Below are 18,428 nucleotides of genomic sequence, written 5' to 3' on the forward strand. Positions count from 1 at the left end.
GGTGTACCTCCACTGTAGAAATAATGCAGTTTGACACCACTTCAACTGTCATGGCTCTATCTTACAGAATCCTGGAATTTATAGTTTGGCAAGTCACCAGCATTGTGGCAGAGAAGGCCAAAGACCTTATAAAACTACAAGTCCCAGAATTCTATAGAATGGAACTACAGCACAAAGTGATATCAAACTGCACTGATTCTACAGTGTAATGCATCCTGTAACACTTCCAACACCCTGTCCATTGGCCAAAAGGGAAAGAGGTGATGGAACACCTACTCCAACCACATTGGAAACTTCTCCATCCTGCTATAGAAGTCAGTACTGGGAAATAGTGAAGAATGTCTCTATTGTGTTGCACTCCCTTAGTGGTATGTTAACTTTGAATTGGTAGGTTGTTCCATTCATGAGAACAAGTAGGCAAGTTTTATGAGTGTGACTGATGCCATTATTAATTGATTTATTGATTGATTGGATTTATATCCCGCTTATCTCCCAAAATGTGATTGATTGCATTACCCCAGGTGAAAGGGACTCTAAGCCTCGAGGTTTGTGTTTGTGTCTAATACTGACTATACCCATTCTGATTTCTGTAGTTATTCTTCCCACCTTTTTTATTCTTTTCAATTCCTGTTTTTATGTTTTTTGCTTCCTTTTTTATTTGGGGCAGTGCCTGTTCTCATGCTGAAGTGGAGCTTCATGTTCTAATATTGTGTTTCCCATTTTATACCACTAGGTTTCAAAGGCTTGGGGAAAGGGACCAGTTCTGCTTGTTTGCCTAACCATTTGTTTATGGCTGGAGTCTGATACGTAGTTTTATTTTGCGTATTTCAGCATATCACATTGCAACAAAATGTTTTCAAAGCTGTCTAACAAACTAAAAGTGGCAAACAAATAAACTTGCCTAAAAGGTATTCACAAGGTTTCACTAGGATTTAATGTGCATTTTCCTCTTGTGTTCTTTAGGCTTTACTGCCCTGTTGACACTAGCAATTTAACATTTCCCCCCTATTTCACCTTAACATTCTGTTGCAGGAGTGATCCAAAAGATGGTGACTTAATTCCACCTCCACCAGTCACCTGGAGTCAGGTGTCAGGATTCAGACCCATCATTGAATCTAATTTGAAGCAATGCCTTAAGGAGATATCCCAGTTGGATACCTGGCAGGCACTGCAACCTTTGACTGCGGCCTGTGTGCTCTACCTGGGGGTGTACTACAGTCATTGCAGTCAACAGGTGAGGCCAGCAGAATTGAAGCAGCAGCTCCTGCAGGTATCTTGTGAGTTATTAATTTTATTCCCCAGTGTGGGTATGTGCCCCAGAAAGACTTGGAAAATTGTCAGGAGAAGACAGTACAACAATCTCATTGAAATTCTATACAGACCTGCTTTCTGGACTTTTTTTTATTAAGTGTGAGCTAACTTCAAAATTGATCTCAGTGACTTTGAGTCTTATGATTTGCCTAGCATTTTTGCACATGAAATTCCCATATTTGTATGGTAGTGCTACAAGTCATATTGCAGGCTAAAGGTGGATTTCAGTAGCTCTGGATAGGTCCTCCAGATGTTAGACTACCTAGTTTAACTAATGGTGAGGAATGCTGAGAATTGCAGCCCAAAATCTCGAGAACCATACTTGACCCAGCCCTACAAAAAACCTCTCTCCTGATAATTTTTAACATTGTAGCCTGTGATGTGGATGGGGGATGTATGGCACTCCAGGTGTTGTTGGGTTTCAATTCTCGTCAGCTCTTCCCTGAGGGAAGAGGGATGTTGGTGTTGCAGCTGAATAATGCTTCAATTATGGGAATTGGAGTTCATCAGCATCTGGAGAGCTGCATGTTCCTCATGCCCACTATAATGCCACATCAGGACAACTGAAACATGCTTATGGAGGGTGATGAAAATTCTGAGGGGCCAGGAAGATTAATTCTTCGGATGGAAGGCTGAAATTCAGTATGTTTAGTCTAGAGTAAAAATTACTAAAGAGATGACAACTCATTGATTTTGTCAAATCTCAATCCTTCACTGGGATGACTTGGACAGGACCATTTAGAAATATGGGATCATTTCCCTCATTTGAGTAAGATTTTTCAGACCTTCTTATTTTTTAGCCCATATTGAGATGATCTTTGGAATGTGGCTGAACACAGCCAGTAAATTATTTTTTCTCGAATCGTTGATTCCGCTAACGATCAATCAGTGATTCAAAAGAATGAAGAAACAATTGAAAATAAATCTGTTATTCTTAATTGACTGATAGTATTTGATCTTCTACAACAGGGGTGGGCTAAATGCAGCTCCCCCAGGGGGTAAAAAAAGGTTCACTTCACAATTTTTTTAAAAAAATGTTTTGTCTTTAAAATGCTTCAGAATTCTCTTTGGGACCACAAGGGGTGTTTTCACCATGATTGGAAGCACCTTCCCCCCCCCCCCCGGGGGGGTCATTTTTTTTAAACCAATTTTTTTTGGAATTTTTTTCAAAAAACATTTCCTCCCAAAATACCCTCTGGGGAATGTGGGGACCATTTCTGCCATGTTTCAGTCTTGTTGTGGTCTAATTTAGGCTCCAGAGAGGCCTTCTACTAACTTCCTGTTGTGTAAAAAAAAAGACTCTCTGGGTTGTTGCACTAGTTTCTCACACTGCAGCCCCAGCCCTTCACGGATAGGAATGTCCTTCATAGATTTAATAAACCCCCAGAAGCAAATATATTTGGAGGCAGGGATGTAGCCGGGGGGGGGGGGGGTGGTGGGGGGGGGGCCCCCCCCCCTCTAGAAAAAAGAAAGGGGGGGTCTCCTGGGCCGCCGTACCCACGCCCCATTATAATGGTGGTGGTGGCACTTCGTCTCGCCCCCCCCCCCTTCCCAAAATCCTAGCTACGTCCCTGTTGGAGGCATTGCCAGAGCATAATGAATGAGCCCTGGTGGCGCAGTGGTTAAATGCCTGTACTGCAGCCATTTACTCGAAACCACAAGGTTGCGAGTTCAAGACCAGCAAAGGGCTCGACTCAGGCTTGCATCCTTCCGAGGTCGCTAAAATGAGTACCCAGACTGTTGGGGGCAAATTAGCTTACTTGCTGTTCACCGCTATGATCTTTGGAATAGCGGTATATAAATAAAACAAATTATTATTAAATTATTATGATTGTCTTGGGTGTTAACATGAAGCAAAGTAAGTGTCAGCAGCATTCTGAATTGAAAGGGAAAGGAAATCAATAGGTCTGACTCTTGCTAGACATGAAGTTAAAAAGCATTCATAAAATTTCACTCCCTCCTTATTTTCTCCATAGCCATCAGTAAACACAATTGACTGCTTAGAGGAAGTGGAGCATCTAAGCTCTTCAGTCCTTTTGCCTCTCCTCAGCAATCCAGCCATGCAGATCTTATGGGAAATGCTCAGGTAAAACTATTTCCAGGTCTGTTAACTGCTGCAAGTCAGCAACCCAGGGTGTTAATTAAAACTTAAAACAGTTACTTTTCCAAGCTCTGTTGTTTCTTTAGAGTATTATAAGGAAGGTATTATAGGGTAGATTCCAGGAACAGCTGTGGAAGATAGACATTCTTTTGAATTAACAAACCTAGGAGCTTGTGTTCTAGATTCTGCTCCAATTCCCATTTGTCTTTTCCCATCATGGACAAAGGCAGCATAAATAAGGCAAAATTAAGCATATTTTTAAAAATCATAAAATATTGTTCTGGGCACAAATTTTGAGTTTACTTTAGGGGAGAATATTTTTGTGCTCTATTTAGAAAAAGCTGTTGCCCTTCTTATTCTCCCTTCCCTTCTCCATATTATTAATAACCTGTGAAGAAAGCACATAGTCTTGTCATTATTTTTTAATTCTTCTTTGTATTTTGTTCCTCACATTGAAGCTGTAGAAAAGTCATGTTGATCACACACACACACACACACACACACACAGCTAAGTGAAGACCTTTCTGCTTACTCTGCAGAGACGTCATGCCTTGGTCATTTCCCGTCTTGATTATTGCAGTCTTCTTTTGACTAAATTTTCTTCATCCCATCTTAACCCCCAGTTTCCATTCAAGATTTTGCTGCTAAGATTATCTTTTTTGGCTTGTCATTTTGATCATGTTAACCGAGTCTTGATATCTCTTCCTTAGTTACCAATTCTTCCTAGGATTCAGTATAAGCCTCTTGTTTTAACTTATAAAGCCTTACATGATCTAGCTCCCTCTATCTTCCAGCCATTACTTCTGTTTATTGGCCTGCTCAAGATTTGTGTTTTAGGAATTGTATGCATCTTACTCAACCAAGGGTTTCTTCTTCCTTGTCTCACCTTCATCCTTTCTCACTAGTTGCTACATACTCTTGAAATCGCCTACCTGTACATTTGCAGACTGCTCCTTCCCTTGATGTTTTTAAATCTGAATTTAAAACTTACTTGTTTTCTAAAGTATTTGGAACTTTAGTTTAATGTTTTATAGTCCTGTATATTTGATTACATGTATTAGTTAGTTTATTTTATTTTATATTGTAATTTTTTGTATTTTACCATGATAGTTTGTTTTACAGCTGTATTGTATAGTTTTCATAGAATCAAAAAATTGTAGAGTTGGAAGAGACCACAAGGGCCAACCAGTCCAACCCCCTGCCATGCAGGAACTCCCAATTAAAGCATCCCTGACAGATGGCCATCCAGCCTCTGCTTAAAGACTTCCAAGGAGGGAGACACCACTTTCCGAGGGAGTGTGTTCCACTGTCAAACAGCCCTTACTGTTAGGAAATTCCTCCTAATGTAGAGGTGGAATCTCTTTTCCTGCAGCTTGCATCCATTGTTCCAGGTCCTGTTCTCTGGAGCAGCAGAAAACAAGCTTGTTCCCTCCTCAATTTGACATTCCTTCAAATATTTAAACAGGGCTATCATATCACCTCTCAACCTTCTCTAGGCTAAAAGGCTCTAGGCTCCCTGAAGGTCTGATACAAAGGGTCCTGTGACCTCAGTTGGGTGCTACATGGGAGTCCTACATGTTGAGTAGCAGCAATGAGTTTACTGCTCTGTATGAGAATAATTAGCTTGGATCAAGGCTCTGCTTTCAAAAATATAGAGCCATATTTCAAGCTTATTTGAATAAAACACATCTGTTGTTGTTTTAGTGCTTATTTTGTTATTCGTGGTCAAAGTCTCTTTGATCTGTGGTGACACTATACCTGAGAGACCTCTATGAATCCTAGACATCCAAAGCCCTGCTCAGGTCTTGCAAACTCAGAGCTGTGGCTTCTTTGATTAAATCAATCTACCTGTTGTACACCTTCTTCTCCTATTGCCTTCAACTTTGCCAACCATTATTTTTTTTCTAATAGGTCATGTTGCCTCGTAATACAGCCATTCTAGGGACATTTCAGATTTGCTTTGCTTTTGAGAGGCTTGTTTGCTGTTGAACGTACTCATTCTCTTGGCAATCCATGGTATCCATAGAACTCTACTCGAGCACTGCATTTCAGATGAGTTAGCTTTCCTCTTGTTAGCCTTCCTTTAGTTTTCACAACCATTAATAGAAACTAAAAATAGTATGGCATGGATTATTTTGTTTTCCTTATTTGTTAGTAAACTTGTAAAAATAATTTGAATGAATTCTGTTTCTAAAGATTGAAACAACTTGGTTCCTAGTGGTTTATTTCCGAGCCTCTTCAGTTTCACTTTCTAAAATCATTGAAAGATGCTCCCTTGAAGTACTGTATATACTCGTCTGTAAGTCGCCCTCATGTATAAGTTGAGGTCAGGTTTTTGTGGTCAAACTTATGGATTTTGCTGTGACCTGTGGATAAATTGAGGGTAAAACTTGGAGGCTTCTTCAGTGTGTGTATGTGTGTCTGGCAAGAGGTACTCTTAATTGAAGGTTTTTGCTTCAGCGTTTCAGCTTTCATTTCATCCTTTACTCCCAGACAGCAGCAGGGGGACTCTGTCTGTTTGTTTAAAATCAATCAGTCACCCAGGACTTTTTCTGCTTGACTCAAGAGAGAAAGAAAGTATTTTCCTGACTGCATGGGGAAATCTGAAAGCTGCTATCACATTACCATACTGACTTGTAAATAAGTCGACTTAGGATTTTGGGGTCAATTTTTGGACATAAATTTCTTGACCTATAGATGAGTATATATGGTAATATGTCAGTTTTTCAACTCTTTTATTTAGTTCCTTAGTGTATTGTTTCATCATCTTTTTATAAGTTGTTCTTCTGTTGGTCATATAGCGCTTGGTCTAAATTTTCTTTTAATTGCTTGGATCTTGTAGAAGAGGTTGATTATTATAATAGAGCTGTTGGTCCCTATTCACACCCTGATGAATAGCTGTGTTCAGGATTTTGACCCTGTTTCTGTCATCTTTTACTTTTCAACAATTTGAAGAGTTTCATCAGTTATCCAATGAATTTTTTCTTCCCTTATGGCTACAGGGTTTTAGTATATTCTTTCCTGACAACATCTCTGGTTTCAGGTTCCCTGTGAGTTTGGCTTAGTTACAAATCTATGCTTACATCATCTTTAAATTCTACATGTATGTTCTTGAGGTTGCATTTTGGCACTATGGCACTAAATCAGTGGGAGATTTTGGATGAGTTTTAAGCTGCAGCCTTCTATATACTTACCAGGTTGCAAGTGTTATTGAACTATGTACGGTACTGCACTGTAATGCTGATGGGTCTTCAGCTGATTCATACCTATTTTAATTCCACCATATGGTGGAATTTAATTTAATTTCACCATATGGCAGATTTAAAATAGGTATGAATCAGCTGAAGACCCATCAGCGTTATAGTGCAGTACCGTCCATGAGTAGAGTAAAAGTTTCTACCTGGTAAGTACATAAAAGATTACCCCTTAAATTTATTATCATTAAGTACAACTATTTTGCTTAGCTAGCAATGGGTTTACTGCATTTTTTAAAAATGAGATGCTTTTTGAACTCTCTAAAAGTAATGTCTTTGGTCATATCATTATAAATCCCCCCTCTCTTTTTTCCTTCATGATGCAGGCCATGCTCTGTTCTGTGCAATCCTTTGTCCTGCTTCTCAGCTCCTGAATCTCTCTCCAGCATTGTTTCTCTGAGCTGCACTGGAGGCAAGCCCCCAATGAGCTTAGTGGGTTCTAAATCACCTTTTCCTTTCCTTACGGCCTTCCTTTTCCTGGTCAATAGCATCACTCATGCTCATAAAGGACTGGTTAGCAAGGTGAGTACTGGTACTTCCATGGCTTGTTCATGCTACTGCTACTGCTTTATCTGAATTATGCTTCAGTCCCTCTCCTATGGTTTGATAATTGCTGGAGGTGGGGATGTATTGGAGCACAAAGGGCTAAAGAATAAGCCTTGGTGCCTAGTCAAAAGGAGACATACAGGTTCATAAGCCACATTTATGCACCTCTATGAAACTAATGGGACCTCACCCATTGGGGTGAGCCAGAATGCTAGGATGCTTTAGCCTTAGGATGCTAAGGACAAGATTAAAAGCATCTCTTTTTGTAAAGCTTTAAAAGCTGCAGATAGGAGAGAATTCACTATTCTTCCTTTAAAAGCTATTGATTGTAAATTCTCCCAATAGACCAGGGATGGGGAAAGTGTTGCCAGCAATAATACTTATAACTATAGTAATAGTCACTATAGTAATATAGTAATAGTTATTTTTCCCCACTTCTCCTCAAGGCTCAAGGTGGGGTACAGCACATTAAAATACAAACCCCATAAACTCACAGTTAAAATACAGAACTATACAACTATTAAAAATACACAGTTTTAAATGCAATCAGCATTTTCAGCTGTCATATCTTTTACGGTAGGTTATTCCACAGTCTGGGGGCAGCAGATGAAAAGGTTCTCTGGGAAACTATTGTTAGGCTAGTCCTGGCTTGTTGAAGCAAACATTTCCCAGAGAATTGAGTGTAGAGGGAATGTACAGGAGAAGGCAATCCTGTAGGTAACCTGGACTCAAACCACGTAGGGCTTTGCCTATTAACTAATTGGCAACCAGTGGAGAGATTTTAAGATTAGTGTAATGTGATCACTCTTGGCTATACCCGTAATCAGTCTGGGTGCCATATTCTGAGCCAGTTGGAGTTTCCAGACTTGGTAGCTCAATATATAGACAAAGGTAGCTCAATATATAGCACATTGCAGAGGTCCAGCCTTGAGGTTACCAGCATGTGCAGTACCATCTTTAGGTCCTCTGATTCTAGGAAGGGGGGCAGTTGGAATATCAGCCGAAGCTGATAAGGCACTCCTGACTGTCATATCTGTCTGAGCTGACATTTGGATGGACGGATCCAGGAGCATTCCCACACTGTGAACACAGTCTTTCAGGGTATGTGTGACCCCATCCAGAACTGGTTGACACACCTCCAGCTCCAGATTAGTACCCTTGATAGTAAGCACCTCTGTCTTGTCTGGATTCAGTTTCAATTTGTTTTTCTTCTTTGAGTCCATTACCTCTTGCAAACATTCATTGAGAGGAGATACACTAGCCTTAGCTATAGGCTTCTTGTGCCTGCCCAACACCCCCCTCAAAAATGTTATTGAAAAAGGTTCTGGAAAAAATTCCCCCAATGCATTTTTATGCCCCCAGGAGAGATGAGGGCATTTGAGGGACAAAATGGAGGTTTGGTACAGCAGGGATGGTACAATCCCCAAAGATCCTTTGTGAGACCACTGTGGCCCCCCCAAGTCCCATCATTTGTTCATCCCTGCCATAGAACATGAGAATGTTACAGTAACTGATTGCTGACCATATGACTGTAGTTTCAGCCTAATGGCAGGAACCAACTCAAGAAGATATTTTCTTTGGGTTCAAGTGTTGATAACTGCCTTTTTTAACAGTATGCTTCTATACTTGATGGAAAGGATCTAGAAAACTACCTTCTCCAGAGTTCAACCAATGGACCACCTTATCTAACACCTTCCTCTGTGTGGCTTTTGCGACATGAGTACCACTTTCAGTATTTTGTGCTTGCACTGGCTCAAAAACTGGTAAGGTCTCTGCTTCAAACATCTCTACAGGGTTGTTTATTTTATTTGCTAATTATAGATTCTGTGGAGGAGGGAGTTGGGAATGGAGGGTGGTGCGTGTGACTGGGGCTTCTTTAATAGAATCTGAGCCTAACTGATGCTCTTTACTCTCCTCCCCAGCACACATGCACACATATCCTTGTTGATATAGGAGCTGAGAAAAGAAAATGTGGTAATGGCATATCTGCCATCAATCTAATTCTATTCTTTATTATGCCCTAAACTTTCAACTGGTAAACAACACATGCTATGTATTGACTTAGTGTTAAATCGACAAAAGGGTTCCTGAAGACTTTTGAGGGGCACCCTAAAATGGTAATCATAAAAAAAAAAAACCATGCTCAGTGTGGTGTCATAGGTATTAGCAAGGCTTCGAATGGTGGAAATCTTCCAGAGTCAAAGTATTCAGTAAGAACAGGACCTCAGTGAAAGGTGAAGGAGTAGAGGAGGCTACTCCACTGGAAATGGTTGAGCCTCAATGGCAATGGAGACACCCTTCCTTTTGCCAGGAATTGTGTACTTGCCAGGACTGAACATCCATCCTACAGTGACATGCAAAAGGTTTCACCTCCTTTGACTTTTTTTGTATTATAACTTTGAACTTAAATGGCTTCAATTACCACTTGATGTATGCAAAATGCTCAAAATTGTGAAGCAACCAGATGCTAGGGAACAAAAGTTGATTAAACAAAAATAGACTGGCATTTGTTAGTTACTTAAGTATTCACTCCCTCTACTCCAGTTGATACTTGGTAGAAACCCCTTTGACAACAATTGCAGCTTATAGTGTCTGTAAACTTTGCTCACCAGGATCCCTAATTACTGCCCATTCTTCTTGACAAAGTTGCTCTTGCTCTTTCAGGTTGAATGGAGACTATTAGCATACAGCCATCATCAAATCTTGCCATAGATTTTCAGTTGGATCGAAATTGAGGCTTTATCTGAGTCTTTCTGAAACATCTGGGTTCCCATTTTTAAACATGTCAGTAATAGTTGGGTTCTTGTCCTACTGACTCTCTGCCCCAGTCCAGGTCACTTGCAGGCTAAAGCAAGTTTTCCTCTAGAATTTCCCTGAATGTGGCTCCATTTATCTTGCTGTCAGTGTTGACCAATTTCCTAGTCCATGCCAAGTAATGGGCCCGAACAGACAGGCCAAAATAAAGCTGCTTTGAGTCACTTTGGAGCTATGCTGTTTAAATGACCTGCATATCTTAAGAGGCCAGAAGCTGCTCCAAAGCTGCGCTCCAGTCCTTAGGACTTGAGCGTGGCTTTGAAATCGCTTCTGGCCTCTTAGGATGCATGCATCATTTAAACAGCATACCTCCAAAGTGACCTGAAACAGGTTTATTTTGTCCTCTCTGTTTGGGCCCTAATATTTGTAGACTTAAAATGGGATTTTGTTTCAGAATTAGATTTCTTCTTATCACTCCCATATACCCAAGGGATGTTCATTCTTGGGATATTTTTTAGTAACCCAACTCTAGGTGTGTATGCTTAACTTTATCCTTGACTTGTTTGGATATCACCTTGATCTTCGTGACTCTGTGTTGGTAGATATGTTCTCCAGCAAAAATCTGGGGCCTTCCAGAAACAGATTTAATCTGAGGTCATGTGGCACTAGAACTACATGCATGTAGTTTCCATTCAACTACTTATGTGACTTCTGGAGGCACTGAGTTACAGCAGAGGTTGTCTAGGTGCATCCCAGCAAAGGGAGTGAATACTTTTGCAGCCCAAAAGTGGCCGTTTGATTTTGTTTATTTAACTTTTGTTAAATAATTTGTACCTTCACAGCATTGCGTATTTAGTGTGTATCAAGTGATAACTATCTGAGCTTAACACATTTCAATTGTGCAGCTTGTAGTACATATGTTGGCCTTGGAAATTCCAGTAGGACCTCCATGGAACCCTCCAAATCCGTGTGTGTGTGTGTGTGTGTGAGAGAGAGAGAGAGAGAGAGAGAGAGAGAGAGAGAGAGACTGGATTGCTGAAATACGCTGATGAAGAGGGGCTACAAGTCCCTTCATCCCTTCATCCCTCATAATAACTTGTGCAGATGGGAGTCACATACATCCAACAACACATGGAATGCTACACATTCTCCAGCCTTACATTAAAATGGATGCTGGCATTCTAGGCATACCTCACATTTGAAAAACCAAACTTTCTATCTTTTTTTTTTTTTTGGCCAGACTAAGCACAGGGAGTTGTGCACACAGTCGTACTGTGTTATGCTGATTTGGAGTTGTGTGGTACTGTGAAACTCTAGAGGGAATGAGTGCTGAAACTACATGCACCTGGATAAACACTGTCTCCTGTTGCAACTTGACATAGAATATCTTGTAATGTCCTTACCCTGCTTGTATATTTCTGAAAGCAGAAATGATTGTAACACTATTATATACTAAATTTTTGTTTCCTATGCAGGCAGGTACTTGTCCAGCTTACAGCCAGCATGCTTCGCTCCATCACTGTGTTGCCATGGCACTGTTAAGTCGTTTGTTGCCAGGCAGCGAGCACCTGGCTCATGAACTCCTATTGGGCCTTGTTTTCAATCCCAAACTGATTCCGTAAGTTTCACTCACACCCCCAACCCCTCAATTATTTACAACGAATAACCCTTTTCTAGAATTTAGGTGGGTTGTGGTGAAATCATTTAGGAAAGAAAGAAGGGAAGAATTTCTAAAGAGTTATGTTAAAGTGCCCTCATAGAAATCCAAGCCTAGACTGTTCTAAGTCTGCTGCTGACATATACATCTCTGCTTTTGACATGAAGCAAAATTGTATTGTCATTCCATTGCCCTGAAGCATAAATGCTGCTATCTTGTTTGTTTGCTTGTTTGTTTAGAGTATTTCTACCCTGTCTTCAGCCTCAAAGGCTCTAAGAGCAGCTTACATATTGTTAATTGTGACAGACTTGCAGTCTAAATAGGACAGGATACCAATGGAAAAGGGAATGGCAGTGGGAGAGGAGATTAAGTCCAACCAATATGGCTTTTCTCTGCCTCTGAGACTAGGGTAGTGACAGTTAGGATGGTGGGAAAATCTTTCATCTGCTTCTGTATCTAGGCATGATGGAGCTGTGCCAGAGAGAGAGAAGAAGCAGGCACAGCTCCATCATGCCCAGGAGCAGATGAGGGGGCCTTCCTCTATCCCAAATCCCACTATCCTGGCCTCAGAGAGGGAGAGGATAGTGGGATTTGGGATAGAGGAAGGCCCCCTCATCTGCTTCTGGGCATGATGGAGCTGTGCCTGCTTCTTCTCTCTCTCTCTGGTGCCAGGGCAGTTGCCTTTGGGATGGAAGGAGGCCCTTTCATCTGCTTCTGGCCCCAGGTATGATAGAGTTGTGTCCACTGCTTCTCTCCCTCTGATGCCAGGGCAGTGGCAGTCAGAATTTATTTGCAAAGCTATGTGAGGATTTTTATAGATCTCCAAACCTATTTTATTGCTTCTTCGTTGCTTTTGTGTAAAGTTCCTCTGCAGTGTGAAAGATTTCACCTCTTCCCCTCCCCTTGGATGTTTCCTATGATTATGGTTATGATGATGGTGTGGCTGTTGTCCTTGTCACGATCATCATCTGTTCCCCATAACTGGGGCTTAAGGTGGCTTAAAGAAATTAAAGCAGAAATGGGAATAAGGCCTTAATTTAAATGTAGCAAAGCAGAGGTAAACCAAGAAAAAGATTTGCCTGCAGTATGAGAACAAAGGAAGATGTAAATACTGCCCAAACCCAGCATTTCTCTACTGTCCAGCATACGAGTCAGTCTCAGCTGAAATATGGAGAGCTGGGTTTCATCCTGACCTGTGTTGAAACCTTTCCTTCAGCTCTTTTCTATTTGCATAACTTCTCTGTAACATTTCCCTGATTGGATTCACATGGATTGGATTGGATTGGATTCCCTGCAGTCATACTGTACCTGGCCAGTAATATGTATCTATCTATCTGCTTTGTAAAGAAAGCATCAGTGTTTATCACGTTTCCTTCTTTTTTACAGAGAAGGCAAAGCAGGGGGGACCTGAAGCTGCTGATTTCTCAGACCTTCTGCACTTGGGCTCAAAAGCAAAGCCAACACAACCAGGCTCAGCAGCTATCCTTTCTTCACTCCCTAGTCGTGGTGCCTTATTGGAGGAATCATACAGCTATCTCCCACTTATCCAAGCCTGCTACCTCTCCCATTTTGTTTACTTGGAGCCTGCTCTAGTTCGTTCCAGAGATCTTTATCAAGGACGAACTCATCTTATCCACTCCTTGCTTCTTCCTGAGGCCAAAGGGTCCATCCTACCTTCTGATTGGCCATTCCTTCCTCTGATCAGCCTGTATAACAAAGTGACTTGTACAGAACCACAGCAGGCTGTGCTGCCCTCTCTTCATGTGGATCTAGTGAGCACTGTCACTCGGAACCTGCAGTGGGTCCTTCTCTTGGAAACGTGGAGAGCCAGAGTCCTTCAGGGCATCTCAGCCGCAGCCAAACTTGCAAGGCTGATGTGTGTCTTCCTTATAGGCAACGATTTGTTCCTGGAAGGGCCTGTCCATTGCTATACTGCTGCTCTCCTCTCACTTTACTGCCAGTCCAAAGTGTTAGACTCCTTGAACTTGGATGCTCCTCTCCCCGGCTTAGCTTCTTTTCATGACCTCTACATCAACTTCCTGGAACATTTTGAGAGTGTTTCCTTTGGAGACTCTCTCTTTGGAATCTTTGTGCTTCTTCCTCTGCAAAGGCAGTTTAGTGTTCAGCTAAGGATGGCTGTCTTTGGAGAGCACACGGGCACCTTGAGGGCACTGGGAGTTCCACACCAGCAGGTATGTCTCATGTTTGTTGTTTGAGGTTCATTCAACTACACCCAATTTGAGATTCACTCAACTGTTTACCCATGAGTAGTGCTGTGAAGATTGTGGGGGTGCATGAATATCTTTCTGCTTGGTATGAAAACTCTTGAGTCTTTTAAGCATTCAAGTCAAAGGTGTTCCACAGAGCAGAGTTTGGAAAGGTTACTTTTTTAGATTACAACTGGGGGGACATGCTGCCCGGAGGATTCTGAAAGTTGTAGTCCAGAAAGTAAGCCCTATTTCACACATGCAGAAAAGCCTCATCCACCTGATCCCAAGATTCCTTGAGAAAAAGAATCTGAAACTGGGGAGCATCCTATGAAATCTATAGAAGAAACTGGAGACAAAAATGTAATCTCAGAGCCACTGGCAATAATCTTTGAGAATTTTGGAGAACAGGAGAAGTCCCAATAGACTGGAGGAGGGCAAATGTCCTCATCTTCAAAAAGGGGGGAAAAAAAAGAGGATCCCAATAATTATTGCCTGATTAGCCTAACTTCAATACCAGGAAAGATTCTAGAGCAGGTAATTAAACAGAGAGTCTGTGAACATTAAAAAAAGAATGCCATAATCACAAAAAGTCAAAAGAACTGAGTTTCTGAAAAACAAGTCAGGCCAGACTAATCTGATACACTCGTCCCCCGGGTTACGAAATTAATTCGTTCCGGCGCCATTTTCGTAACCCGGAAGTTTTTCGTTAGCCGAATCCCCATAGGCGCTAATGGGGAAAAGCCGCGGCTCCGCCACGGCTCCATTTTAAAAAGCGCCAGCGTTTTTTCGTAACCCGGGTAAACCTTCGTAACCCGGAAATAATTAATTAATTTTTTTTTTCGTAACCCGGAAATTTCGTATCGCGGCGCGTTCGTATCCCGGGGTACCAGTGTATCTTTTTTAGTAAAATTACCATCATGGTAGGTGAAGGAAATGCTGTGGATATAGCATATTTTAATTTCAGAAGGACTTTGACAAGGTCTCCCGTGATATTCTTGCAAACAATCTAATAAAATGTGGGCTAGACAATGGAACAGTTAGGTGGGTTTGTAATTGATTGGCCGGCTGAACCCAAAGGGTGGTCAGCAATGGCTTTTCTTCATCCTGAAGAGAAGTGACCAGTGGGGTGCCACAGTGCTGGCTCCAGTGGGGGCAACAGAAGTTGTCATCACTCCTGACAATAAAAAATAAATAAATTAAGCAAAATGTTCTTTAAAATCCTAATGCTCTGATTGTACAAACCCTGGTCTTGGTAAAAGGGCAGCTTGTAAGGTTAGGGTGGGCTTAGCCCTACTCCCAATAGGCTTATTTGCTCCAGTTGTAGTCACAGGCTCTCTAATGAACTGTAAACTTGACTGCTGAGTGCTGCATCATCAGTGGACCAATGTTGGTTCCACTGTATGCCCTGATTCACTTTGTCCTGGGCAATAATCCCAAACTTTCATGCATTTGCACAATGTGACCTAAGGCCTTGATTAGTTCAATTTGTTTTAGATCTCTGGGTAAGGAGATTATATCTCATATTCCTGCAGCCGTAACATTAGCCTTGAGTTATATAGCCAGTGGTGGGAGCCATGTTCCATCCAAATGTTGCAAAACATCAAGTTCCAGTAGCCCTGGCCAACATCAGATATGAAGATTTGAGAGTCACAGTCTAACAGCATTAGCAGGGATAATTTATTCCCATCCTTGATGTGGGAAGTCATTCATGGGCAGCTTTGAGATTTGGCTTTAGGGTAACATCGAAAACTTGGAGACACAGGGATCTACAGTATGTATTACTGGCTCCCAAAGGAACTCCAAAATAGTCCTGCAAGATCTATGATCAGGGAACAGGCAATGGCAGGGGCCAGCAAGGAGTATTTGCAAAAGGAAAGGCTAGAGCTGCAATTGGCTCCTAGAACCACTTTGGATTTGCTGCATGGAATAATTCACCATTACCAGGGCCACTGTGATCTTGCTGCATCTCAGTCCTGCGCTCAGGCAGACTCGCATACAGTACCTTGCTATCCAGCATGGTCCCTTCAGTGCTCCCTACCCATGGCATTTTTCCTCACTCCTCTAATAAATATGGATCAAACTCTTTGCATAACTTGGTATTTTAAACAGAGTGTTTTTTTCTTTCTTGGCTTTGTTTTAGTTTCCCTTACCTCTGGAGAAGTACCTTTCCCCCACTGAGGACAATCTCAGCCTCTTAAGACAGTACTTCCAGACCTTGGTTACAGGTACCTTGCAGCAGAAGTGGTGCCCTATTCTTTATGTGGTTGCTGTGGGCCACATCAACAGTTTCATTTTCTCCCAAGACAGCACTACACAGGTATGTGATCATCTTTCAAAGCGGGACCATAGTGCTGCCTGTTCTTCCACCAACTGTGCAGTGCACACACTATCATCCCTGTTTTGTTATCTCCTGCCCGGGGTAGTGTGAATTGAGATTTCTGTCAGAAGATTATCTATTATTATTATTATTATTATTATTATTATTATTATTATTATTATTATTTTATATGGTGCTGTAGATTTACACAGCGCTATACATAAAATCAATAAAATTTTCGAGTGTTAACATGGTTTTCAAATGGATTTTGAAAAATATAATAAACAGAAAGGGTAGCATCATTGTGAGGTCTGTCTTTAAAGAAAATTGGAAAATTTCCATTTATTCAGAATGCATTTCCCAAAGTTTTGTCCAGGTTCAGTAGATCAGATTGTATTGTGTCAGCCATATGGTTCAGTGGTTGCCTGTTGATTTCTGGGCTCAGTTAAAGGTGCACATTTTACCCTCATTCAAAGCTATTTAAGACTTCAGAAAAATTGCTGCCTTCCACATGAATATGCTACAAAAAAGTTTGCTCTGCTTCATAATGCTTTGGATTGTGATTTTTGCAGTAAAAGTAGAATTGCATTGTGAATGGATGCTTGAAGAGATCTGGCGTACGATAATCTGTCTGGGCACATTGGGTTGTGTTCAATGGTTCTACAAGTGAGAGGCCAATAGTGCAACTGATCTCATCCTTTGCTGCTATTGTGCTTCTCGAAGTCGAGTCTGGAGAGACAAAGAACTTTAGTGAACATTGTAGATTGTGTTGTGGTAAGCTGCACTGGAGGGGAAGAAGTGCCAAACAAAGAGTGGAAGCATCTTGCACTAGCAGAGCTTCTAATTGGTTCCCATTGCTTTTTTTCTCCTGGCAAAATACAATAATGCTAAGCCCTGTTGTGTAACTCAGCATGCCTTGTAACATTTTAGCTGTGCCACTAAAATTAGGAGTAAGGGAATACACCTGTGTTTTGAACAACCTTTGGAATTATTCTCTGCCTTATCCTGGTTGCAGTGAAATATTTCAGGGGTTTCTGGGTTGCAGCTTCTGGCTTTCTTTCCTTTACCATGAAGTAATCTGGTTCTTATAAGGATGGATGCAAAGTGATTTAATATAATCCTTCATGGACCAGGTTATCCATTAAACATGCCAGTCAAAAGCTAACATGACAAGAAACTGATCCAGAAGCAACAACCTCAGAAACAAGATGTCACTGGTTTCTCTTTGCAACCCAGGCTCTTCACTTGAAATAGGAAGAGGTTGTTATGAAGGGTTTAGGGATTTCAGAATTTCTAGATTCATCATTGCCATGAGAGGTATGCTTCTGTTGGGAGGACTGAAAAGTTCCTATCCTTTGAAAACAAATAGAAAAGATGCCTGAAATCTTATGTTGTCTCATTTTTTTTTTTTTTTAGGAAGTTGACACTGCCCGAAAAAATATGCTGCAGACAACCTGGCTCCTGACAGATGAGGTAGGCTGTCTGCATTAGCCTCTCAACACCAGTGTTATTGTATGTTTAGCAGGGCACTGAATTATTACATCTCCCTCATAGCTCTGAAAACATGTCTACATGGAATGTATACTTGGGGTTAGATATGCATAGGGAACTAATAGGATCTTTGAGACTAACAAAGGTTCTATTATTTATTATTATTATTAAACTTTATTTCTAAAGCGCTGTAATTATACACAGCGCTGTACAAAGTCAGTAAAATTAAGGAATATATAAAAGCCTGCCCGAGGCGTACACTCTAAAAGTAATAACAATTGGATAGAGGAATAGATAAAATTGCAATATAGGAAAGAAAAAACAAGATAAAAAACATCAGATATAAAAGCAAATGACATCAAACATTCTACTACATCCCTTTGCATACTGATTTTTCAGACTAACACATTCTATCACCATGGGGTTAGATATGTTAATTCAGCCCATTTTGTGCTTATTTTCCATACATACATAGGGAACCCTTGTGACATAGAGGTTAAATGCTGGTACTGCAGCCACAGTGTTGTGAGTTTAATCCCAGGCAGGGCTCCAAGGTTGACTCAGCCTTTCATTCTTTTGTAGGTTGGTAAAATGAGTACCTAGCTTGTTGGGGGCAATTGGCTTACATATTGTAAACTGCTTAGAGCAGGGGTAGGCAACCTTTTTGAGCCGGGGGCCGGGTTGCTGTCCCTCAGGCGACTGGGGGGCCGAAGCTGAGGGGTGGAGCTTCGACCCTCCGGGGCGGGGCCACGTGCCAGGGGTGGAGCTTCCACCCTCTGGGGCGGGG

The 18,428-nt window shown here is 41.4% G+C and overlaps 1 protein-coding gene across 1 annotated transcript in view; it reads left to right on the forward strand.

The window, feature by feature from the left end:
- The window catches only part of RPAP1 (RNA polymerase II associated protein 1), a 77,792-nt gene that overhangs the window by 54,980 nt on the left and 4,384 nt on the right, over nt 1–18,428 (forward strand). Inside the window, 8 exon segments of the mRNA XM_042466780.1 lie at nt 1,033–1,234; nt 3,288–3,397; nt 6,993–7,188; nt 8,826–8,975; nt 11,442–11,588; nt 13,015–13,815; nt 15,974–16,150; nt 17,567–17,623. Coding sequence (XP_042322714.1) covers nt 1,033–1,234; nt 3,288–3,397; nt 6,993–7,188; nt 8,826–8,975; nt 11,442–11,588; nt 13,015–13,815; nt 15,974–16,150; nt 17,567–17,623 — 1,840 coding nt within the window.

Source organism: Sceloporus undulatus, chromosome 1 (genome assembly GCF_019175285.1).
Source record: "Sceloporus undulatus isolate JIND9_A2432 ecotype Alabama chromosome 1, SceUnd_v1.1, whole genome shotgun sequence".
Lineage (NCBI taxonomy): Eukaryota > Metazoa > Chordata > Lepidosauria > Squamata > Phrynosomatidae > Sceloporus > Sceloporus undulatus.